Source organism: Mesoplodon bidens, assembly GCF_964165515.1.
Source record: "Mesoplodon bidens genome assembly, chromosome: 1".
NCBI classification, from domain to species: Eukaryota; Metazoa; Chordata; class Mammalia; order Artiodactyla; family Ziphiidae; genus Mesoplodon; species Mesoplodon bidens.
The window spans coordinates 226,599,249-226,625,911 of NC_138176.1; the positions used below are offsets into that span (position 1 = coordinate 226,599,249).

The following is a 26,663-nucleotide window of genomic DNA, read 5'->3' on the forward strand; positions in this document are numbered from 1 at the left end:
GCTAGTTGATCATTTCAGGTTCAGGATAATAAAGTTTTATACAAGATGAGAAAATCTTTTTTGTGTTCCTTCTAATACCCAGGATGCTACTAAACCTTTTGGCTGTGCCTCCACATTCATCCATCCCGTTCTCTGTGCACCCTGAAGGGTGCTCCTTAACCTCCACCTCCTCCCTCCTCTCTTCCTCTCTAGATACCTTTGGTTTTAAAGAATATTTTCATTCCTCTGAGATGTCTTCCCCTCACATTCACAGATATCAATTTCTATGGACCACCCTAGGTGTTGATCTTGCTCAACTGTTCTACTTTAACTACTAGTATACATTTGTCCACACTGAAAGATCCACAATGTGAACAAACAAGACCAATACCTGGTTACACAGGCCCAAGCAATCTATTAGTTAAAATGGTAAAAAGCAGAAAAACATACTGACCAGTTAGGTCAAATCGTGGCCAATCTATAAGGAACAAATACAACTTTATACAGTTTGCTCTGGTCAGAAGGAATGTGGTACATGGAAAAACAGAGTTACAGGATTTTGCAGATCCTCCCATAGAGGTGAAGTCTATTTCCCCTCCCCTTGAACCTGCTTTGAATGGAATGTGCTGGAAGAGATGCTGTGCAAGTTCTAGAGCTAATGACTCAAGAGGCCTTGAGGCATCTGCCTTCGTCCTCCTGGGATGCCCCCTCCACCAAATAAGAAGGGCTGGGCTAGGCAAGTGAATGAAGCAAGCCCACGTGGGTAGAGCAGCCCAGCAGATGTCCAGCACCAAGGCTGCGACACGTGAGTGAGGTCATCTTGGACCCCATATCTCAGCAGAGCTGCCGGCTCCTCACAGCCACACGAATGAGCCGAGGCAGGACAAGCCACAAAACTCTGAAGCTGAGATGTTATCATGTAAGCCATTAAGTTGGGGGGGAGGAATGCTTGTTAGACAGCAACAGATAACTGATACAAAGAAGTATATGAGGAGTAACAGCTGACATTCACCTATAGCTTTGGCCAAAAACCTGGCACTGTTGAGATTCTTTACTTCGGTTCGAACGCCCAAAGGCTCCCCAGGGTGATGCACAGATATGTTGGCGTCCACTCTCAACTGGCCCTCTGTAAGGAAAGAAAGAAGACAACACTTTAGAAATTCTCTGAGGCAGTCGTGGTTTTCTTAAGGCAAGAGAGTGCAAGCAACGTCTAACTCTAGTTGCTGTTTAGTTACAGCAGCCTAACCTCAGAGGAAGTAAGGCTGGTCCTGAAGTTCATGGCTAGTACTTCCGCCCACTTGCGAGAATGATGGTCCTAAGGCATCTGAGGGGTGTGTGTGTGTATGTGTGTGTGTATATTTCTGTGCACTTGTGCACATGCAGAAGGCAGGAGAAATTCTGGATACACTGGCTTGAGAAATCTAATTTCTTTCATGCCAAATAAGAAAAACAACACTGTTAAAAATGGAGATTTACCCTGCAGTTTTATTCCGAAGTGTTTTTCAAAGTGTCAAAGCTGGGTTGTGGGGGAAGGCTTCAGAAATGGTCATGTGATATAGCCCTACACTGCTCTCCAATGGAATGTAGATTTCCAACCGTGATTCTGGGAGATTTATAAGAGGCCTTGAGAATTTACAGCTCAAGGGCAAGAGCCAGAAACCTGGGCTTTTCCCCTCGTCCTTCCTCCAGGTACTGTAATGATCTCTTCCTTCCGTAAACAGGACTCAGAATCCTTCCTGACTGCTGTTAAGGGTTTGCCCCAGCAGACAGACAGTGCTGTTATGAAGGGGACGGTCTGTGGGGGAGGGACTCAGAGGGGGCCATGCCCATCCTGGGAGGACCTTCTCTGACCCTGCAAGCCCCCCCATTTTGGGAACAGTAATCCCTAAGGAAGCAGGTGGTTTGTGGAGAGGGCCAAGAGGCTCTTGAGGAGGAGAGGGAGGCAAAATCTCAAGCCAAAGAGAGATAAAGATAAGAAATTATCACATTTTATACCCTGCAAGGTAAGGCCCCAATGCTCTGTTCTCCAATTCCACTTACAATATTTAAAACAGAACAAAGGGGGAAGACAAAATGCTGGATTTTTCTTAGGCAAGTCTTTGAACTAAAAAAGAATCTGCCAAAGAGGAATGTGTCGACGGGCTGAAGAAAGCAATTTCTTTTCCGAGGTTTCATAGCAAAAGCGTATTAAAATAATAAAACAGCTCAAATATATTCTATGCCAAGAAAAAGAGACCCTTGCAACAGGTCTCTGTCATTCCCACTCTGCCGCTCCAACGGCCACCCCCGTTGACAGGCAGGGAAAAGGTGCCTTTCAGCCCAGAACTTACTCTATGTCTCCAGCACGGACCTCTCACGGTTCTACAAAATCCCCTAGCCCCTTTAGGACAACACGTGCTTCCTTGAATCTCAAGGAGTCCCAACGACTCCTGACATCATCAGACTCTTGGCCTAGGAACCCTGTGGCACCCTTCTGCTTTCTTGGCCTCTGTAGTCTAACTGACTAGGTCCTGTCGGTTCCTTCCCCCAAACAGCCTTCAAAGCTGCCACGTCCTCTCCCTTCCCACGGCTGCCATCCTTGCCTGAGCACCCGCATCCCATCCTGACCTTCAACTCAGTGACCCCTCCTGGTCCAGCCCCCGCCACCCCCCAGCTCGGCTCTGGCCACATCCTCCTACAGGACGGTTGCATCACTCCCAGTGCCTGACCAAGTGCACAGCTGGCTCCCACTAGGTCATCCCACCTCCTCTGCTTGGTATGCAAGAGCCCTCGTCTGGTCTTGACTGACGCACCCCGCATGTCCTGCGGCTCATTCCCTGAGAAAGCCTCCTCCCATCAGGGGAGCTTCTGTCTGCTCGCGGGTTCCCACAGGCCCTCGTCATCACCGGTACTGTCCCTCCTTCAACCTCGGCTCATCCTTCGAGGTCCCACGTAAGTGGTACCACCTTCTCCTCCTGGAAACCCTCATCAGTAGGCTGGCCTCCACTGGTGGCTCCTCGGAGCTACCAGAATACATGCAATCAGTAGAGCACATGACGGTAGTCTATTCTGAATCAGTCTTTTCTTTGAGACCAGATGGAGGGCCCTTGGGAGTGGAGCCCAGATTTAAACCTCCCACCCCTCTTGCCTTCCCAAAGACGTCACTCCTTCAGTTCTCTCCCTTCTCCCACACCACTCCTTAGCTCTCTTCCTCAGCATTCCCTCTATGCATGTGTATCCAAAATCAACAGTATTTCTCACTAGAAACAGAACCCAAAGACCCACTCCCTTGAGCCCAGTTCTCTCTTCATCATTCTGCTGTTATTGCTCTTTCCTTTTCAGCAAAACCTCTCAAACAAGCATTGCTTGCTTGTTGGCGTCTCGTCTCCGTGAGCTCACCTCCCATTTACTCCTACCCCCACGCCAGCCTGGCTTCTGTGCCCCACCTCTCTGCAAGACGCCTTGTCAAAGTCACCATCAACCCCTGGCTGCCAAATCCCACGGACGCAGGACACGCTGTGTCTTCCCCTCACTGGATACGCCGGCCCTCGGCGGCATGTGACCTACCAACCAACGCTTCCTCCCTGAAACATCTTCCTCCCTCGGCTGCTGTGACCTTACTCACCCTTAGCTGCCCCCTACCTCCTGGACACTTTCCATGTCCGTGTCATTTGTTCCCACCCAGACTCAGGACTGCCTTCTTTACCTGCACTCTCTGTGTAAATGTATATGGTCTTAAACACCATCCACGTTCTGATAACTCCTGAATTTCTTTCTTCAGCCAAAACCCTACTCTGAACTCCATCCACCCTGACCTCTGTGCCTACTTCATCTGCACGTGGAGGTGGCCCAGGCATTTCAGCTTCCGAAACTAAAGGATCTGCCCCTGCAACACAGGTGCCTTTGTCCTCATCTTCCCAGTGTCAGCAAATGGCACCGCCACGTCGTTCCTCAAGCGTCCTTGACTTCTTCTGGCCTCTTTGCCTTCTACACCAGCCTGTTAACAAAAATCCTGTTCTTTCTAAAAACCACCTCGAATCCACCATCTTGCTCTCTCCATCCTCACCAACACCAGCCCTGTCCACAACAGCACCATCCTCCGCCTGAACTACTGCCAAAGCTTCGGAACTGGGCTCAGCTTCTACTCATACCCTTCTGAAACCCACGGTCCACGGAGCAGCCGCGGCGGTTTTCCAAAACGGTCATCCGACTATGTCGTTCCTTGACTTAAAAGCCCCTCCCTGACCTCCCACTGCCCTTGGAATGAAATCCAAACTTCTTATCACTGTTGGTGATCTAGCCCTCACAGACCTTTTCAGCCTTACCTGAGGCCACACTGCCCTGCTCCTCGAGCTTTCCCTACAGTGGTCTTCTGCTACCTGCGTTACCTCTAAGCACGCTCTACGTTTTCCTCACCTCAGGGACTTTGCCTTGGCTCTCTCCTGGATGCTCATCCTCTAGCTCCCTGGGGCTGCGGCTCGGGTCATTCTCCAGAGGCCAGAGGCCCTCACCATCCAATGTATTCTTTATCACGGCACCCTCTGTATTTCCTTAAAGCACTTATCACTGTAACTACTTTGTTCTATTTGTTAATGTATTTGTCTCCCTCATGAATACAATATTTCCCCTAGGTAGCAGGAACAATGCCCTTTCCACTGCTCTGTTCAGAACCCAGAGCTGCCTCTGGCACATGGGAATTGTTCGATAAATTCATACCTTGGTATTTTCCCGAGCCACGAGTAAGCAGACTGGTCTCACAGTAGGTTCCCGACAGGTTCTAAAGTTCTGTCTGAATAGGACTAAGCTACTGAATCCTATGAAAGGCCCATTCAGCTCAAAGGAAAACTTCTCAAGTATGCTGAGCTCTGCCCAGCCAAACCTCGATACTTGGGAGAGAACTTTTTTTGAGCCCTGAGAACCCTGAATTGGACCTCTCCTGCTTTTAAAAATAAAACCATCTTTCACGATTTAGACTTTTAATTTGGAAAAGGAATAAAAGCATGAGTTTGAGTCTCTCCCAGAGAAGACTGCACTCCATAGATGTCTGAGGGGACTCAGCATCCTGCAGTGTTGAAAGACAGTTCACTCGGGGCTTCCCTGGTGGCGCAATGGTTGAGAATCCGCCTGCCAATGCAGGGGACACGGGTTCGAGCCCTGGTCTGGGAAGAGCCCACGTGCCGCTGAGCAACTGGGCCCGTGAGCCACAATTACTGAGCCTGTGCGTCTGGAGCCTGTGCTCTGCAACAAGAGAGGCCGCGATAGTGAGAGGCCCGCGCACCGCGATGAAGAGTGGCCCCCGCTTGCCACAACTAGAGAAAGCCCTCGCACAGAAACGAAGACCCAACACAGCCATAAATAAATAAATAAATAAAATTAAAAAAAAAAAAAAAAAGACAGTTCACTTCCCTGGAATCAAATACAGCATCCAACACTCACAAAAGGCATTTACCCAGTGAAGACAAAATACCTTTTAAACAAATTAAGGTAAATTGCCTCAAGTCCACAAAAGCCTCACAGTCACGTTTGCTTCAATGCAATCTGCAACACTGGGGGAGGGCCTTCACAAGAACGTTATCAAGCTCAATTTCCACCCTCTAGAAGTAGAGATTTGTAACAGCAAAACAAAAAAAACTGTACTACTGAGCACAGTGATATGGTGCAGTCACATTTTTTTTTTTTTAAAACACATTCACACATCAGAAATATAACATCAGGGCAGAAAACTGTTTCTGTAAACAGCAGGGGCCTGAAGATTTAGTGAGAAAGTCTATTAAACTGTCTCATTCTGTTCACTGAATACCCTCCAGAACTTAAATAACAGGGTTTGACAAAAAATAAAGTAAAATAAATAATGTGGCTCAATTTTATCCAACATATTTCACAAAGTTTTCTTCATCCACAATGAGTGGTGATTCTGTGAATGTAATACTACTTATCATTGTCAATAGAAGCACCTGACATTTCATGAGCACAGGCTATGTGTCAGGACCTGTGATACGTTTTATGCACATTACCATGTTCTTTCCCTACAACAGAGCTTTAATGACACGTCCACTTAGACGTCCTTTAGGCAGTTCACACCTGACGCGTCCAAGACGGTGTTCCAGGTTTTCTTCCACAAGGCCAGCCCTCGCCTGCCCACCCTGCAGCCCCAACTGTTTGATGACTAGGATGACTTCCTCTCCTCTTTGGTTTCTTCCTTTCTCTTTCCATATACAGTTATTTAGGGACTCGTTTCACAAGTGTGGAAAGGGAGGCTCAGAGAAGTCAAATACCTCGCCCAGTTTCTATAGCTAGAAGCGGTAGGATAGGATTCCAACCCAGGTCTGGGCCTGTGGTGTCCTCAGCACTCACACTCTGCTAACCCAGCTCCCAAGATTGTTTGTTTTTTTGTTTTTAATTAATTAATTTATTTTATTTATTTTTGGCTGCATTGGGTCTTCCTTGCTGCGCGCGTGCTATCTCTGGTTGCGGCGAGCAAGGGCACTCTTTGTTGCGGTGTGTGGGCTTCTCATTGCGGTGGCTTCTCTTGTTGCACAGCACAGGCTCTAGGCACTCGGGCTTCCGTAGTTGTGGCACGCCGGCTCTAGAGCGCAGGCTCAGTAGTTGTGGCGCACAGGCTTCGTTGCTCTGCGGCATGTGGGAACTTCCTGGACCAGGGCTTGAGCCCTTGTCCCCTGCATTGGCAGGCGGATTCTTAACCACTGCGCCACCAGGGAAGCCCTCAAGGTTGTTATCTACAGCAGCGGAGACACTGTCATGGCTGGCACTAGGAAGCAGGGTGACAGTGCTTACAAAGGAAGGCATCCTGAAGTCAGACACACCTGGGCTCGGGCACTTCCTGTGCACCTTGGCCAAATAACCCAACCTCTGGAAGCCTCAACTACTCACCTGTACAGTAGGCACAGTAATACCCATCTCTCAGGAATGTCATAAAGTTTAAATGAGACAATAAATTAATTTAAAAAATGCTTATTGAACTGATGAGCACATACTCGATGTTCAAACCGGCAGATATTACAACCTTGGAAACATTTAGAGTACCTATACAGTTTGGTACACATTCAACTCAGCAGACTGCTTTGAGGATCTCAACAGTGGCAAACATCCTGAGAAGGAAGTGACTTCTGGAACCCAAGCTGAGCTAGTCCACGCTCATTAGCAAAACTATCAGGAACTCACTGAAGCACAGCCCGGAGCAATTTAAGTTTCATTCCAAAAGCACGCTGGGGGTCCACTGGCGCTCTCCAGGGCAGCCTTCGGTTGGTTCCCAGGCTGCATTCTCCAATGGCGACACAGTGGCCTATGGTGGTGGGACAGAAATGGGAAAGGGGCCTGTGCTGATAAAGTGCTGAGAGCACTGAAAGCCGGACACCTGCAGACTCCAGGCAGACCTTCACTACCCAGAGCACTTCAGGACAACCTCAGCCACTCTGCTGCTGTGCTGGGGGCAAAGCTGTCTGATTTGTATTTAAAAGCAACAAAAAGTGTCACAACAAATAAGATTTAATGAACCCTCTCAGCTGTCACTGCCTGATGAGTTCTCGCTGTTATGGTTTATCTCTTGGCAAGGACCCGATGGGACTATTTCTCTGCTAACAGGTGGCCTGTTTATTATTCCATAGGTTTGGTAGGAATCACAGTTATTTTGAAGAAGAATGGAATAATAAAACTTTTTTAAAGCAACAGTGCATAGGATAACCATCCAATCTGCCCATATTTCATTTCTGTTCTGTGGGTAAAAAGACAGCGTGAGCCATAAATCTACAATAGAGAATTCTCTTGCTCTAACACAGAGCGCTCCATTCAAACTCATGTGGCTGGCTGTTTTTCCAGACTTTAGCTTAAAGAAGAGAGCAAATTGGCAAGTTCCATCTCCAGATTCAACTTGTACCAGGGCTTTGATGATACAATTTGTTGCCCATTAGATGTCCTATGTGACAAATGTGGCATCACAAATTCTGAAGTCCCTTTGTAACATGTGAATAAACGTGTGACAAAATGGTTGGTAAATGGTATGATAAACCGACAGGGAGATGAATCATCCCCATCAATGGTACTTAGTGGCACCCTCTGTGACATGTTCAGTGGTTAATTTTTTGTGTCAACTTGGCTGGGCCAAGGGATGCTCTGATATTTGGTTAAATGTTATTTTGGGTGTGTCTGTAAGGGTGTTCCTGAATGAGATGAACATTCAAATTGATATACTGAGTAAAGCAGATTGCTTGCTCACCGTGGGTGAGCCTCATTCAATCCGCTGAAAACCAGAATAGAACAAAAGGCAGAGTCGGGGTGAAGCCAAGCAGGACCCTGCGGGGCTCCTGGACATGGAAGCCTTTCTGTGTCCCTCATTTCTTGATTAAAGGAAATAGGCTTCATTCAGCCTCCATGACCTTCCCTGAGTTCAAAGTGCAGATTCAAACAGTTGCTAACCAGGGAAGGGAGGGGATGCAGAGACAAGGGAGGCGCAGCCAAGAAACAACAGTGCAGCCTTGGGGCAGGGTCCTGGGTCCCCTCAAGGGACACACAGAACACTATCTTTGAGCTCTTTACAGAACTAAAACCCCCAACAAGTGGAAGACGTTAACCACCTGATGAAGCGTTCTTCATTCCAGAGAAGGTCACAGTTTGATAACCACAGAAGCTCATCAGGAGATCACCTGAGACCAGACTAAAGGAATGCAGGCCCTGCACACACCCTGATCCTTATCAGCAACCCAGCCCTTGAACCACTGCTGTAAAACTCCTCACCAAATCCCCCTGGGTTGGGACACACAGTTTTGAGGGCATGAGTCCACTGTGTTCCCCTCCGCCTGGCAAAGGAGTAAACCTATTCTTTTCTACTTCACCCCAAACTCTGTCTCTGAGATTCGATTTGGCACCAGCGCACAGAGGCCGAGTTTTCGGCATCGGGGGAATCTGCCGTCTCTGCCTGACTGCCTTGGATCGGGGACACTGGTCTTGTCTTGGACTCTGGCTCAGACTGGAACTTCGTCCTCCGCTCTCCGGATTCTCAGGCCTTCAGTCCTGGGCTGGAACTCTACTACTGACTCTCCTGCTGCTTGATGACTACAGATCTTAAGGACGCCTCAGCCTCCACAGTCACATGAGCCAACTCCTTATAATCAATCTCTTTACATGCCCCACGCGCGTGCACACACACACATTCTGTTTGTTCTGTTTCTCTGGAAAGCCCTGACTAGTACACACTGTACTGAGAGATGAATTAACCACTGCAGATGCAGAACCTGCAGCCTTTTCCCACGCTGTCAGGGAGCGCTCTGCGAGCGGCAGACGTTTTTAAAAGCCCCTGGGAACAGAAAATAGGGGAAAACCACGGGAGAGACGAGCATTCGGGGATGTAAGGGCGGGCAAGGCAGTGCTAGGAAAGGCTCATGAAGAAACTGAGTTTGACCGAAACTTGTGATCTTTGTATCCAATTTGCAAACACTTAAAATGTATAGTTTCCTTGATCCCAAGTTTTCGCATTGTTTTTTCTGTTTAATGCCCTATTATATTTCTATTGAATTTCAGACTTTATCTCAAAGTTAAAGTTTTGTGAAATCATAACCTTGGTTTGTAGTTGATACAGTCTGGCTTCAGCTTACCTGGATGGAAATTCTATAGAAGGCGGAAAGAGACCCAGAGGAAAAGCATCCAGTAGCAATGAAGCACTGCCCACACAGAACTCACAAACGAAGAGCTACTGTGCATAAACACAGGGTCTTCTGAGGACGACGAAGCTGTTCAAACACATTATTTTATTAATTCTCACAACATCCTGATGCAAGAGGCCAGGAGGACACCTCCAGTCCCTGCGCTCCTAATCTCACACTCGGGCTCAGCACCTCCGCAGGGCCGCTGTTTGTGTTTATTTTTGGTCGGGGGCTCAGAAAAAAATCCAAGGAAAATTCTAAGGAAAAAACCCCCAAACCCTGAGGTAGAAAAGGCTGAGAAAAGGATGCAAACAACCCCACTGCAGCTGCTGCAGAGAGTAAGACTCCAGTGAGGAGAGAGCCCGGGAGCGGAAAGGGAGATGGGGAAGAGGCGGGCATTGCCTCTGTGGCCGCTACCTGCCATGTTCGCCTGGCTGGTGCCCAGGGCCTGAAGAATCAGCTGCAGCTCCCTGACGGCTGCAGAAGCCTCTTCTCCACAGGACATGTCAGGCTCCAGGACCACTTCCAGAAGGCCGACCCCTACCAAAGAAAGGCAGAGTCAGTCTGACTGGAGCTCTCCAGTCTGACCCGCAGGTACATCAGGCTGAAACTTGGGAAAACCCTGCAGCACCGACAGGCCCTGAATCGTTTCACTTTCCCCTCACTTTTGGATTTTTAACTTTGGTTCTTTTCTTTTAATGTCTGCTTCAGATGTCAAGCTGCTGGGTGTGTGACTAGGCGGCCACGCTGTCTCGTTTTAGGGGTGGGTTAGCTGCAAGCGCACAGAAACCAGAGTCCCAGCCCGGCTCTCTGATCAGCGCTGCCAACACCAACGCTGATATTCCCATCGCCACCGGTCAGGCTCCGGGGTCTGCCTCCTCAGTCGGTTTGGGCAAACTCTGGAGGGGAGGGGAAGTGGCGGGAAGGAAAATGGGAACTCTCCAAGCCTACCCGCTCTGTTCAAATCAACGAGCGTCTGGGACCGCAGGCTGTCATGGAGGCTTTTGCCGCTGTCCTGTTCCAGCTGGATCTGCTTGACCCCCGCTGTCCTGGTGACCATCTGACTCCGCCTGTTCCCCACACAGACGCTGTACGCCAAGCTCCCGTTCACGGCGATGGGCAGCCTCTGCTGGGTAATCTGGTAGCCAGCCTGCATGCAAATGTGGGCCAGAGTCACTCGTCTGTAGGTCAAAGCTGGGAACTAGTTGATCATTCCTTTTAATGTCATAAAACTACAGGCTTACTTAAAACCACAACAGAACAGAAAAGGAAAAAAGGAAAAGGAGACACGAATCAGTTTATGTGCTGCAGCCGTAATTTAGCCTGGCCTCTTCTGGCTTCTCTGGACGCCCCTTTCCCCGTCCCTGCACCCACACCCCCAATAATGAAGCAGTCAACAACGTGGATCCTATCTTCCCTAGGGAGTACCATTTTGGGGAATAACAATAATCTCTCTGTCTGAAGCCTCTAAGAAAGGAACGTATTGTTTCCACTGAGCTCATTAGCTCAGCCCTGCATCTGATTACTGGGCTCCTGACAGACCCTCTTATTGGAAGTGCTGGCTAAGCATCCTGCCATCTACTCTCAGCACAGCTAACGCCAGTTGCTAGTGCGGTGAAGCTGGATTCATTCCTGCTTTCTGAGCTCACCAGTCACGTCAGCTGCCCTCCCTGACCCGACTTGCCTTGTTCCTCGGGCCAGAAAATGCTGTGACACTCACGCCCGGCTAATGCAAAGCACGGAGCACTAAAATACTGATGGATGTTGCCAGAGCTCCCTGGCCACCTTCTAAGTGGGGAGGAAGAATTACTTTCAAATGCACACGTGCATCAACACACACTAAAGAGAAGGCAGGTCAGGGCGGAGAACTGGGGAAGAACAGAGACTGACACTGACACAGTTAGTGTCCCCTGACACTGTTCTCGGCACTTCACACCATTTAATCCTCAAGACAACCCTAGGAAGGGGCTACAGGGAATGGAGGGGGGAAGGGCTTTGCCCAAAGCCACAGAGCCAGTAAGTGTCAATGTCAGGATCTGAACTCAGATGGTCTGACTCAGAGTCTGTGCCCCTAGTTACCTGGCCAGCATTGTTCAAACTTTAGCTGCACTGGAATCATCCGGTAGAGTGGTCAAAACAAAGATCTTTTGGCTGCATCTGAAGTGTTTCTGACTGCACGTCTGGGGTGGCGCCTGGGAATTTATATGTCTGACACATTCCTAGGAGATGCTGATGCTAGTGGCCTAGAGAACACACTTTGAGAATCACTGCATTAGGTCAATTTGCTCTCTGGGCTGAGACAGGAAGTCTCAATCTGTGAAAATTAAACTCTGGGTAGGGCTGCCAAATAAAATACAGATGCTTGGTGAAACTGGAATAATTTGAATATGTTGTTTATTTAGATAAAAACGAATCTTTTTTTAGAATAAGTGTGTCTGTCTCATGTAATATTTGGCAACACGACCTCCAGATGATCTGAGCTACCTGGGCCAGAAAACCCAGAAAGCCAGAGTTAATAAAACATCTCATTTTAGTCACATATTGCTAAGTCTCCCACCTGAACCAAACTCAGTATCACTCTTAAAAGATGAAAAAAATGCAGTTTAATTCTCTCCACCCTACCAAGCAGTAGAATTTACTACAAGGCTGGCAGCCAGAGGGAAAAAGCAGCAGCAATTGGAGAATTCAGGTTCCAGCTGTATTTTTTATTTAATTCTACTCCTGCCCTCACCTGCTGAAAACAGCTCACCACCACCACCACCACCCCACCCCCCGCCGCCTTCAGTTCAGAGAGAATAACGTGAAGCAATATTATCACTACTGATTTTGTAAACCTCAAGAAGGGCCACACTTACTATCAGAGGCTCAGAGCAAATCAAACATTATTTGGGGCAACACACTTGACATTACAGTTTTGGTTCAGTTCAGTATTATGAAAAATTGGCTCTAGTTCACACTGGCTTTCCTCTTAAAGAAAAAACCTTTCTAATTTTAAGGAAAAAGCGGGTTAATATTGGGTTTACTGCTCGACCAATTACTGCCGTTCGTCCAGGCTTCTGGCTCACGCTTCTGCTTGCTCTCGCCCACTTACTCAGTACTTGGGGACGACATGAACGTCTGCGGAGGAGCCGGTCCTCTTACTGGGACCTCCAACTTAACAGAGGGACGCTCTCACTCTGTCTCCGGAGCCACAGGATGCACTGACTGCTGCATCAGCCACGGAAGTAGCTTCTGTCCTAACGGCAATGAGCACCAAACCCCACAGCTGGGCTGAGCCTGAGCGCGCGGGCCGCTTCCCCTCCGCAGTCAGTCAGGAGCGAGCGAGCGAGCCGCCAGAGCACGAGGCTCCGCCAGAGCCGGCGATCAGGACCCTGGCGTCCAATCTAGTAAACGTCGGGGGGCACTGGCTTCCTCAGGCCGGGCAGGGCCTCCCGTCGGGATGGACGGAGCTCTGGCTGAAGATGCGCTCAGCCCCCTCCGGCGGCTGAGCCCCCGCTCTGGGTGGGTGGACAGACGGATGGATGGACGGAGGGCAGAGCATACTCACGGGGAGGTCTGCGTAGAAGTAGTGCTTCCGGTCAAACAAGGACCTCCTGTTGATGTAGCAGTCCAGGGCCAGGCCGGTCATCACGGCCGCTTCCACACACCGCCTGTTGAGGACCTGGGGGCACAGAACACGCGGCTCCTCTCAGACCCGCCTTCTGAACAGACGCTCCTCTGCCTGCGGACATCCCCCCCGAATCTGGCCATCCGGCCCTTCGATGCGCATCAGCTCTGGTTCTGTGTGGGCGGCTCGGCTTGCAAGCCGACTCAGTGTATCTGGAGTTGGGGAAAGTTTATATAAAAAAAAGATGCGTGCGGTGGTGGGTCCCACCGGGCACCTAGTAACTGCCACATCGGGGGTCCTTCCCCCCTACCCATACCTGACACGACATCAAAGTTAACAGGCAAGGTCCCAGAAAAGCTCAGCAGAGTGGTTACTACAGGAAATAAACTTAATGTCACTGCCTCTGCTGGAAGAACAAGGAGCCGCTCAGAACACACAGGAGGCACGGATTCCTGAGAGGAGGATTTGAGAAGCAGCTCTCCAAACAACCTCGGGGAGGCTGGGAGACACTGTGACACAGAAAGGACGAACTTCTGGAAACGACAGGACTGCAGCCGTCTCCTCAAGGGCTGGGAAATGCCGCACTCCTGCCTCCTACTCTCGGTCCAGGCCTGGCCGACTCCCTAGAAATGGAGGCTGAGCATGCCCCCCGCTCACCTCCCCAAGCTGCTGGTCCCTCCAGGGCTCCTGGGGCTCCTGAGCTCCTTCTGGATCCCACCCTGTCCCGCTTTCAGGAGCAAAAGACCAAGAAAGGGCTAGCCAACTTTCTGGCCCCAAGGGACGTAAACAGCTCTTAGCACTTTGAGGGGGTGGGTAGCTGGCTGGAATGAGGTAGACAACTAGAGATGAGGAGAAAGAGCATTCAGCTCTGGAGTCAGGTCCAGACCCCACTTCCGCTGTGTAGCTGTACAGCTGTGGGGCTGGAAGCCTCAGTTTCCTCACCTCTGAGAGAGGGGTTCAATGTCTACCTTGCAGAGGGGACAAAGTCACAGCTGGCGAATCTACTGCACAGCAGGAATTCAATAAATGGTTAATTTTCCCCACACTGCTTTGGGGAAAGTTTTGAGGACATTATGCTTGCTGATGAAACATATTTCTATTTTTTATTAGACTATTTATGATGTTCTTTAGTGTATTTACTATGTTATTATCTACGTAGGACTTTCCAGTTAAGCTTTTTTACATCCGCCGTTTTATTTCAGCCCCACAGCAACCCTATAAAGAGGGAATTTGTATTATTCCAATATGTCAGAAAAAGAAAAAACTAAGACCCAGAGAGACCAAGAGACTCACTGGAATCTCAGAGCAGAAAATGTTAAAGACAGCTCGAGAGTCCGCAAGTGCCCTCGCCCAGAGGGTGACAAACAGAATAGAATCCCTGTGGTGCGGGGACCAGGCACCCAGACACAGGCAGGACTTGTTGATCAAACACGCAGATTTTTTTTTTTTTTGCGGTACGCGGGCCTCTCTCTCACTGTCGTGGCCTCTCCCGTTGCAGAGCACAGGCTCCGGACGCGCAGGCCCAGCGGCCATGGCTCACGGGCCCAGCCGCTCCGCGGCACATGGGATCCTCCCGGACCGGGGCACGAACCCGTGTCCCCTGCATCGGAAGGCAGACTCCCAACCACCGCGCCACCAGGGAAGCCCAAACACGCAGATTTTAAAAACAAATCTGTACAAGAAAATGTAAGAGGTGTCTCTACTCACTGCAACATACAACCACCAAAAGAAAAAGCCAACAGCAAACCTCCCTTCTAATAACATCATCGCGTGCCTGGTTCTGGAAACCGGGTTACAAAATGGAGCCATCTCACAGCTTCCATTCGGAGCTCTTCATTCTGGGCCAAATAATATTGTCAGCTCTGCAGTTATAATGGTTTTCACGATAAGATGTGTGTGCGGCGTGAACAGGATGCTCTAATTATTGATGTTTTCACTTGCTAATGTTTGGCATTTTACTGAACAGTTGTTACTGCAATACAGACAGAGCTGGTGGAAGATCCTGCCAAATCCAAGCCTGAAAATCTGACCCGGGTCAAGGCACACGAGAACCTGAGCTGGGGTCCCGGCCCCGAACCCCACTCCTCCGGGGCTGGGCCGCGGCATGGGTGTGCTTGGAAACTGCCCGACTGGCTGTCTGTCCAGTTCTTGCTTTATCACTCCCACTGTTTTCTAACCACTGCTTCCTCTCTCATCTCTGCCCAGTCTGCCCCTTTGGGGCCAACCTGCTTCCTTCTAGGCATGAAGAGAGCCCAGGTCTGTTTTGCTTGCTAATTTCTGAGTGTGCATGGCTAATAAACACCCCTCTCCTGGTGCTGTGTGGGAGTGAGGACTCGTGGGTGATCACAGACTCTCACTGTCCCTGCGTGCACATGAGTACACGAGCACTTGATAAACCATCCATTTCCAAAGAATAAGAATTCAGTATAACACACAAACATTACAGCAATATTGAATATACTTTCATCGTTTCTGGATGATTTAGAAGGCTTGGAGCACTTCAGGGTCAGAATATAAGCATCAATCATCACCACACTACAGTTGCACAGAAGGGCTAGTAAATAGAGAGCGCCAGTTAAAAGAATGCCAAGAAGAAAGAATTTATTGCGATCCTAGTCAAGCTGCTTGTGACAGATGGAGGTCCAGGTCAGCATGTCCTGAGGAGAGGATGCAGCAGAATTGGAAACTTCACCTGGGGCTGTTGTCTTTATTCCAAAACATGTCTTCAGTGTCTACACAATACTAGGCTTTAGGAATGCAGAGGGACACGACTCCGCTGCTGGCCTCAAGGAATGTGCACTGAGGACATGAACCTGCCGGCACATCCTACATCCTTTGCAAGTTCATCTTCCACGTGAGGATGATCCTGCTAAAAATGCACACCTTATGGCATTCTGTTGCCTAAAATCATTCAGCGGCCCCCATGTCCACATGATAAAGGCCAAGCTTTTACACGGTCTAGCTCCAGCCTCCATTTTCAATTTTATCTCCTATCACATATCCCCGCACCCAACCCCACCCCACGGTCCAGTTCTCCTGTACAAACCATGCTGATTGCTGACTTGCCCTATTCTTATTCACGGTCTACTGAGATGTCACCAAGTCTGTGCAACTTTCCTTACGCTTCTTCCAATGTACCTCTCTGACCTTCTACACGCTTCCATTTGTGCTTGTATCACAGTGGATTAGATGTGTTTACATATATTTCCACTAAACTAAGTTTCATGAGAACGGGAATTGTCTGTTCAGCCTTGAACCCCAGGAGCCTCATACAGAACTGAAAGGCAGTGGTGCTCAATGTGTGCTGAACTCAAATGAGGAGGGAGGTGACAGGTATCCAGGGAGGGTCTCACAGAGGCAGTGATGCCTCACTCTCCTCCAAGGTGTTACCTGCCTCCTGCTGGCCTTCAGACTTATTTCTGGAAGTGCCCTGAAGTGATGACCGATCACGTATGATATGATCAAAGAGGTAACTCAAAAACTCCAAAGACTAACTTGTCCTGAAGAAGCCTGTTACAGAATTTTCTTTGCAATTAACATAAAGTGACTACAAAGGAGCTCACGGCTAACCCCAGCAGCTTTCGCATGGAAGGAAAGCAATGCTCCTTGGAACTCACAAAGCACATCTCTCTCAGCTGAGCCTTAGGACACCTCACTCTGGATTCGGGAACCGTCAACAGCAAGTGCTGACTGCACTCAGCTTGTGTCAGGAGGTGTGGTCTGCACACCACACGCACGTGCCATTTAATCCCCTCCGTGGTCCTAGGGAAGATACTCTCATAACCCTCACCTTACACATAATGAAGGGAAACACAAGAGATTAAGGAACTTGGCCCAAGGCGACACACACAGTAAGTGGCAGAGCCAGGACACCAGACCCCCAGGACCCAGGCCCTGGGCTACACTCATCGTAAGTCTTCAAAGAATGAAGTGCATTAGTGTTAGCTCTCAAGACCCTAACTTCAGGCCATAACTCTGCAGCAGCGGCTCAGACCAAACCCTTCCGTAGAGTGTAAGGCAGATATTGTTTCCAGTATTTTCTTCCTGCCAGTTTCTACCTGCACAGTCTTGTTTTCAGATGTCAAGCTCTTAGAGGGTGAGCCTCATGTTCTTTGAACTTTGTAGAACATTCTGTACACAGGCTCTGGCATGTGGGAGCTGGAGAGTGAGTGGGTCTACAGATTTTCTCAATCAGCAGGGGATGCTGTATCGCTCGACTTCTGAAACCTTTAGACACAAGTACCTGTGAAACGATTTATTGAATAAGTGAAGAGCTAATTCCTTAATCGGAAGTTAAGAAAGGTATGAGAGGCGGAGGCAGGAGATGAGACAGCCAATAAATGTCATGACCAGCAGAGAGACCGGGCAGATCACGGCCAGAAAAAGGATACAGGGTGGGGGGGGGGGGTTGTGAATGGTTTTTAAAAAGAATCATCACTTGTTCGGCTTGTTTGAAAAATAAGCAGTCTTGAAACCGTAACTTGTGTGGAACCTAAAATACATCCAGCGCATAAGGCAGCATAAACAGCCCAGAAACATCATGAGACCTCCAAGGACATGTTGTGACCCCAATATGAGAAGCAGTCTTCGAGTTTTAAGACTTACTTAGCCTAACCAAAGGAACATTTCCTGATCTCTGAGCACAACAATCGTTTGATCATTTAACAACTCCCAACACATACAAGATAAATAAATAAATAATCAAGTAATTCACATTCTACTTTCTCAGTCTGTCTTGATTTTTTCCCCTCCTCCCAAATCCTCTGATCTAATTCAGGCCTCCATTCAAACAATCCCCCCTCCAATCAAGACTTCTGCACCTGCCACCTGGCCAGGTTTCTCTACCTCCACCCTCAGCCCTATAATCTCTCCTCCACACCCATTCAAGAGTGATCTTTCTAAAGGATAAATCTGTTCATGTAATTCCCCTGCTTAAAATCCTTCTTCCTTTCTCCCCACCACAGAAAGGATAAACTCAAGTGCTTGGTGGAGTCTTCAGTGCTTTCTGTGACTCGGCCCATCATCACCTTGCTGGCTTCCTCTCCCTCCACTACCCCTAACCCAACAGATGCTTATGCAGCTCGGCACGTGACATGCTTTCGTACAAACTGCTGCTTCTGCTGGGAACGCCCTTCCACCTCATCCACTTGAGCAAGATCTTAGCACCTGGCAAGACTCCCGGTTGACCCACCAGTACCTCAGTGTAGGGTATCCCTCCTTCTCAGCTCCCGTGGGCTCTGGAAAAGCACTGGCTCCCCAGGCAGACTGAGCTCCCTGAGGGCAGTCAAGTCATTTTATCTTCTTTGAGCCATTACCAAATGCAAACCAGCTGATTAAACATTAACTGAGGTAATGAATAATTCAGCATTCCCTTTATCAACATCCCAAACTCCGTAAGCTATGAAATAAAAGCAAAACTGTTCTATAAAATATGTGTCAGGAAAAAGCAACCACTCTTAGCATGTAAAATAGAACAGATTTCATGCAGAGACCTTATTACACAGATGACAGACGAGCCGGGATGTCAAAAAGGCAACTTAGAAGCTTCTCAGCAGCAGGAAGACACTCATACCCCAGGGATGGAGGGGCTGGGTGGGGAGAAGCAGAGACAGTAGACATGACCTCTCCACTACCTGAGATGCTGACAGAGGAAGAGGGAAGCAGAAATTCCCTGCTGCTTCTTTCCTCCCAGCTCCAGTCTTTCATCAGAGCCTCCTGCCCAACCAGTCAGAAGCCAGCTGGTGGGGGTGGGTTGAGGGGACACTAGGAACATCAGCCTGCGGGGGCACATGCCCCCCAGCCCCCCCCCGCAGTGATACTCAAAAGAGCGGGCGAATGGTGAGGCGAGGAACTGAGGAACGCAGGCCACGACCACACAGCAAATCCCATCCATTTTTATATTCACTTCTATGACTCTTTCTTTTGTTAAATATCTAATTGATCAAACGACGCCACTCTCAAGTCTATCCAATCATCATACAAATGAAAATCTTGTGGACTCCTTTTTCACATACTGGGATCCAAGAATTATGAAATGTTACTAATTTATAAGGAGGATTTGTGATAATTCAATTTGGGTTGGACCGAACTCTAAGGTGACACTGACTATTAGGAAGCAATTTGCTAAGTAAGTTCACGGAATGAAGAAGACTCCATAACTTATTTAGTCAACAAAACATTCCCTAGGATTTTAGCACATTTATGTGAAACTCTACAAATTACAAAGAAATCAATTCACAGAAGTCAGTCTTGGGGACCTATGCCAGGAAATATTTTGTGATATACTTCAAAGGAGTAAAACTGCATAGTCTTCAAAAGAGTCTGCAGTTCACACCATTTCTCTCCCCTTCCTCCTTTACCCTCAACTGGAGACCCAACAGTGACATGATACCCAAAGTTAGTCCAATGGGTACCAGTACCTCCTTAAAAAATTGAGGCAACATGATAAGACTAGTGTAACTCACTGAAAATCCAGTTAGCAACTCCTCTGGAGCATTCAAACAAAGACTCTAAGGGAATGTTTTACAAAAATCCCAAGTGGCAATTACTCTATGAAATTAATGCTATACGTGACAAACCTGATGATTAAGATATAGCATGGTAAATGCTTTAATTTATGGAGAGAAAGTAATTAAGATTTATTAAGTAAAAATAAGGCACTAAAACGTGCTTTTATTTTACTGCTAACCATAAATTTGTCTCAAAGCACAAACTCCCTCTGATTCATATTCAAAGCGAAAGTTCCCACACAGATAAATTTTCATTATGGTAAAGAAAGTTGTTCCCCATCCCATCGGCTCCCCCCACCACATTCCTTCTCATCCCTGAGCTCTTTTATCAACACTCGATACAAATACAAACACTTTGAGCACTGATGACTAAGCTTGCTAAAACTGCTCAGCTAAGACAATTTTTTTAAAAAGTGGACTTCTACCATCAAAAGTTACCAGGTTTCTGCAGATACTAAATATTTATCTAGATATGCCCACATAAATATATATGTTCTTTACACCTAAACATGGGCGTTGCCTCCGTTGCCTCCGGAAAAGGAGAACGTGAATGCAACAATTTTTCTTTTGTTTAAATCCCTCTTTCACAAAAGGGAAAAAAACATCAAATATCCACCACAGGAAACAATTCTTGTTCAAAGAGGAGGGGTGTGGTCTGGCAGTTTCAGGGGTCCCTCAGCTCCACGATCCTCTCTGTTCTCAGCCCTCTTGTACCAATTCCGCTACCCAGGACGGGTCAGGATCAAGGGCAAGGATATTTCCTTGGTCCAAAGTGCCAGAAGGCCCACTCTCCTCACTTGGGATTCCATTCTCCTCCTGCCCCCGCCTCCCTGGCAAGGTCAGGTGGCCTAGGGCTGGTACCCACACTCCCCCCACAAGGAAGGGCTGGAGAGGGCAGCCTGGACCATCTTGGCCTTTGACACTGGAGCAATCCCTCTTGCTTTTCCATGGACCATTGGGATACTAGGACCTGACATTCACCTCTGGGCTTGTAGGAGAGAGAAGGGAAAGATCCAGGCCTCCCTCTAGCCCAGGGAAAAAGAGCTCTCATGTGACACAGCCTGGTTTGTTCGGACTTCACTTTGGGGTCGGAGGCCAAGACAACTACTACAGTGTTCACTTGTGAAGCCTCAGACCTGGCCAGTGAGCCAGGTTAGAGAGGAAGGTTTGAGAATGGTTGGTGGCCAGTGAAAAGCAAGACTGGGAGTGCAGGTTGGCTGGTCTCCGTTCCTTGCTCCCAGAGCACTCGGGCAGTTACTAGCATGGCAGTTATCCTGATCTCGAGAAGACAAACTGGGTCGAGACTGAGTCGGAAAGACCTGAGGCTCAGTCTTCTCTCTACTCATCAGCTGTGTGACCCTGCACAAATCACGTAACCTCTCTCAGCCTCAGTTTTCTTATCTGCGAGGGGGAAAAAAATAACTATCTTGCAGGATTGTTTGGTGAATTCAATAAAATTACTCGACATATGGTAGACATTATACTAGTTTCAGAATGGAAGTGTTATTAAATGCAAAACGCCCAAATCAACTGAATCTTTCATATGCAAGCTTTTCTAAGAGGCAAGGGAATCTAATAAGAAAGGGTCAAAACAGTTCCACAGACCCATTAGTCTGGATTTACAATCCAAAGTAAGGCACAACAGATGCTGAAATTATGTGTTATGTCAACATCATACTTCCCGCTTAAATGATAACCAACGCCTTTTGTGATAATTAGTTTGTTATCTGCAGAGGAATAGAGACCATATTTCTTAACGTCTCAGGAACCTTATATGATTTCATTGTCTCTGTTTTATCGTGAAGCAAAATTTTCTTGGATAAACTGTATGCTTGCCTGTGGCTGGAAAAAGTTCCCCTTCTTAAGTGAGAGAAACTACCTTCTGACAAGCTGAACAGTTAACACCAGATAACTGAGTCCATTTTTACTGCCATCTCATTGTTGCCCACCACATATCTGTGACTTCCTGTCTTCTAAGATCCCAGCTACTTCTGAAATTCAAAGAGAGTCTGCAGAGAAGAGATGTAGGAAGGCATGAAGGAGACATGGGAATCACGTTTTAAAAAAAATCACTGTCCTGCAGCAACATGGATGGACCTAAAGATTATCATACTAAGCGAACTAAGGCAGAAAGAGAAAGACAAAGACAAATGCCATATGATATCACTTATACGTGGAATCTAAAATACGACACAAATGAACCTATCTACAAAGCAGAAACAGGCCCACGGACATAGAGAACAGACTTGTGGTTGCCAAGGGGGAAGGGGGTGGGGGAGGGATGGAGTGGTAGTTTAGGGTTAGCAGATGCAAACTAGTATATACAGAATGGATATAATAAACAAGGTCCTACTGTATAGCACAGAGGTCTATACTCGAGATCCTATGATAAACCATAATGGAAAAGAATATTAAAAAAGAGTGTATGTATAACTGAATCACTTTGTTGTATGGCAGAAATTAACACAACATTGTAAATCAACTACACTTCAATAAAAAAAAATAGAGTTTGTTCAGGGAAAAAAATAACTGTCCCTTTTAAAAATTTTTTATTTATTTATTTATTTTTGGCTGTGTTGGGTCTTTGTTGCTGCGAACGGGCTTTCTCTAGTTGCGGCGAGCGGGGGCTACTCTTCATCGTGGTGCGCGGGCTTCTCATTGCAGTGGCTTCTCTTGTTGCGGAGCACAGGCTCTAGGCACACAGGCTTCAGTAGTTGTGCCTCGTGGGCTCCGTAGTTGTGGCTCATGGGCTCTAGAGCGCAGGCTCAGTAGTTGTGGCACACGGGCTTAGCTGCTCCACGGCATGTGGGATCTTCCCAGACCAGGGCTTGAACCCGTGTCTCCTGCACTGGCAGGTGGATTCATAACCACTGCGCCACCAGGGAAGTCCCAATAACTGTCCTTTTTGAATAAAACTTTGGGATCGGGTCAGGATCTTTAATGGAGAAAGATTTCCCCCAACTTTAACTCTGAATATGTCTTTCTCTTGTTTATAGCTTTTAAGAAGAGTATATTACTATTAAAAAGGCTAAAGCATACAAATCCATTCATTTTAGATCATTGCCCCCACACTGAAATGGCCACATCTTTTCTAACGTACCCTAAAATTTACTCCCAAGACCTAGAGATTCAATGGAATGACAAACTTTTTCATATTAAGACTGATCAGTGGGCTTCCCTGGTGGCGCAGTGGTTGAGAGTCCGCCTGCCAATGCAGGGGACACGGGTTCGTGCCCTGGTCTGGGAAGATCCCACATGCCACGGAGCAGCTAGGCCCGTGAGCCATGGCTGCTGAGCCTGCGCGTCCGGAGCCTGTGCTCTGCAACGGGAGAGGCCAGTGAGAGGCCTGTGTACCGCAAAAAAAAAAAAAAAAAAAAAAAGGAGTAATCAGTGATAGTGATAAGAAACATTAATTTCATGAGTGAAAAGCTCTAATGACCCAGAAAGAGATCTACTTTTATCTTTACATAAAAGGTTAGTACTTAGTTGAAAGCTTTGACTATTGCTGAGAAACAAAGCAACTGGCTTGAACCAACTGAACTGTAAGAAAAGCTAGCTAGGTATTCACTACTGGTATGGACAGGGAAGTTGGATAGGGAACAAGGCCTGTGAATATCAAAAGCAATCCCCAGAGACACCTGCCATCCTATTGAAAGTGCACTGGCTCTGTTCCTCAGTCCCAGGAATGCCCTGAGGAGTGGGCCTTTGGAAGAGTCTATCAGGACACAAGTTTTCAGGAAGAAAAAACCATCCTGTATTTTATGCATCCAGTAGGTATACGGCATCTCCTTAGAGGCTTCACGGCAAGCCATGAAATCATGGAGGCTAAAAGGAAAAAAAAAAAAAAAAGACAAACCTTCATAAGGCAAACCCCCTATTTCCTTAGCTATGTTTGCTTCAAGAGTAGGTATTAAAAGAACTGGCCTGGACTCTAAACAGATGTCAATGTCCTGAAAGGAAAAAAAGGGAAAGCAGGAGGAAGAGATTGGGGAGAGAGAGAAAGAAAGGGAAAGGACAAAGAAAAGGAAAAAATGAGACTAAAGAGTCATGACAACTAAATGTGGTGTGTGATCTCTGACTGGATCCTGGGTTGGGAAGAAGTAACTAAAGGCTAATACTAAGATAACCATGAACTGTGTCTTGGATAACAGTACTGTAACCAGGTTAAGCTTTTTTGAGGGTGATAATTATACAGCCATCAGTAAGAGCATGTTTTTGTTCCTAGGAGACAGATGCTGAAATATTTGGGGGTGAAGGGCCATGATGTCTGCAACTTACTCTCAAATGGCTAATCCAAAGGGGAAAAAAAAATCTAGGTGCAGAATGGACGTTCAACGTACTATTCTTTCACCTTTTCTGTAAGTTTGAATTCTTTCGAAATAAAAAGTCTGGGGGAGGAAGAAAGGAGTAGATAATTCTCCTACCTAAGAGGACGGGGAGATGTTACATGCCTTAAAGTCAGGAGGAGAGCCTAGAGGAGGCCGGAGTTATTTAAACGGATGCTAACTTGTAAACCATACATGTGTACTGGAAGCTCCCATTCAGCATTGCTGAAAATCGGTTGTAGAAAAGAAAATATTCTCCTTACTATAATCTGTTTAAACTTTCCTATGCTGTCAACACATTAAGTTCCTTGTGTAGATAATGAAGTATATAGTGCAACACTCATAGGACTATTAAGTATTTCATTTTACATGTGAAAAATCTGTTAATGGGGAATTCTGTACCATCTATATATAAGTATAGACAACATATATATAAACAAGAATATGAAGGGAAGACGTGCTCTTTTACCTGGTAGGAAAATAATTTTCCCCAGTTATATCTTTTCTAGTTGAAAAGTACTTTTAGCGTCTCCCAAATTTGTATAGGTATCTTATTTTCTGTTAATGCTTCCATTCTGTTGCCTCACTATGTAAACACACAGGCACTTTCTCAATTTGTGCTTCTCTGAAATACATCTGTGATGAAGAACTTCATATTAATTGTCATTCATGCTGTTGTGAGCTGTGCCATTTTAAGTGCTGAAACCTACTGGCCACTATAAAATAGAAGTACTATCTGTATTAATAATATTTTAATGGTGCAAAGTTAAGAATATGAGTTCCATAATAATAACAAGTAACATTTACATACCACTTGAGAGTTATGAAGTGCTTTCATATACATTAACTTCTCTGCATAGAAGTAAAAATGGAAAAGAACAAGAAATACGTAAATAAGAGAGCTAGCTAGCTGTGATAAGTAAACAAAGGTTATGAGTGATGACAGGCATCTTAAATGTTTACAACCAGCTATAAAGGAAAAATTCCCTGTTGTGTTGTCAGAAATGAACAATTAGCAAATTCTGCAGAAGGGAATGCAGTCTGGTGCTTTATGCTAAGAATGGGAACCAGGCAAGTCTCACTTCTATTTTTAACTGGGTTCCTGACCTTGTGACCTTGCATAAGTCCAGAAGGCCCTCAATTTCTTCTCCTACCAACTGGGGTTGGAGCCCCAACCTTGCTCACTTGGGTGGTCTATGAGTTGGCAAGCATCACGGAAAATTCAAGACGCTGTCGACAATCACATATTACTGCCTGTCTGCATCTCCTAAGAAAGCTGCAGAGCATGACAAAGACTCTTGATTGACTATGCTTCCCGCTTTTATACTTGAGAAAAGAGATTCATGCATCAAAATTTGGAATAGAGTACTTTTAAGGCTCCTGGGAACACTAACGTTTTCTGATTCCCACTTATCCTCTCTGCCCCAGCACCCAGGCTTTATTATAAGGATGCAACCAGTGGTGGAAGGCTGGGAAACATGAAGGCTCGCTAGCAAGAACCCTCTGCCATGAGTAACAAAACGCTCTTTAGAGGAGCCCAGCCTGACTACACTAACTATGCCAGAATCACCAAGCCTATGCTTGTCATATTTGGGATGCCAATGGCAAATGACTTCTTAACTTGGCCAAGGTTTTTAAAAGAGCTAAGGAGAAAAATTCCGCAAGATGCTGCAGTGTAGAGAATAGCCAACTTCTTCCCCCAAACTAAATATGAAGCTGAAAATACATCTGGAAATGGTCAAGTAAGAAAGGTCTATCCCAATGGCCTCAGAAGACAGGTGTTTATACCTGTGGTGTAGAGAAAGAATTCCACAGAACCCACCCCAAAAGAGTATCTCACACCTACTCCCAGATGCAAGGCAGACACAGTAAAACTGGCTCGGGCTAACGAAGGCAGAACTGAGCACCCTCCATTCTCCCGCCCCCATGTTTCCATGTGGCTGGATTCTGCTCTCTATTCCGTATTCTTCTGTCCTCAAAGAGGAGTGACTTTTCTGACGAGTGACTTTGGGAAAAGGAATCGAGCACAAGTGGTTGGCTCCTTATGGCCCAGCATTTTTATTACAGGCTCTAGTAGAAATCACCAGAACACAGCCCGTCTCAGCTCTTTCTGATCAGCATGCCCACCGAGATGGTATATTCTGGTTTACTCTGGCCATGTGATAAGCTTTCTGCAAGTGAAACGCCTACGGTTTTGGGGGAGCTGAGTTCAACTGAGGCAGAAAGTACTAGAAGCCATTTGGATATATCATGTTACTTTTTTTTTTTGCGGTACGCGGGCCTCTCACTGTTGTGGCCTCTCCCATTGCAGAGCACAGGCTCCGGACGCACAGGCTCAGCGGCCATGGCTCACGGGCCCAGCCGCTCCGCGGCATGTGGGATCTTCCCAGACCGGGGCACGAACCCGTGTCCCCTGCATCGGCAGGCGGACTCTCAACCACTGCGCCACCAGGGAAGCCCCATGTTACATTTTTCAATCAAGCTGTTATCAGTAATGAAGCTGGCAGGTTCATCTCCATTTGTCTTTTTTTTTTTTTTTTTTTTTTGCGGTACGCGGGCCTCTCACTGTTGTGGCCTCTCCCATTGCAGAGCACAGGCTCCGGATGCG

The 26,663-nt window shown here is 47.2% G+C and overlaps 1 protein-coding gene across 5 annotated transcripts in view; it reads right to left on the minus strand.

Moving 5' to 3' along the window:
* GATB (glutamyl-tRNA amidotransferase subunit B) overlaps positions 1 to 26,663 on the minus strand; it is an 80,938-nt gene that overhangs the window by 36,173 nt on the left and 18,102 nt on the right. For all 5 annotated transcript variants that reach the window (XR_014015216.1, XR_014015217.1, XR_014015218.1 and 2 more), the window contains exons 3-6: positions 13,162 to 13,275; positions 10,566 to 10,764; positions 10,032 to 10,154; positions 992 to 1,105 (exon numbers count right to left, since the gene is read on the minus strand). Coding sequence is in view for 2 of the 5 variants with exons in the window: in XM_081226050.1 (XP_081082176.1) it covers positions 992 to 1,105; positions 10,032 to 10,154; positions 10,566 to 10,764; positions 13,162 to 13,275 (550 nt within the window). In the remaining 3 variants the exon portion in view is untranslated. The remainder of the gene's footprint in view (positions 1 to 991; positions 1,106 to 10,031; positions 10,155 to 10,565; positions 10,765 to 13,161; positions 13,276 to 26,663) is intronic.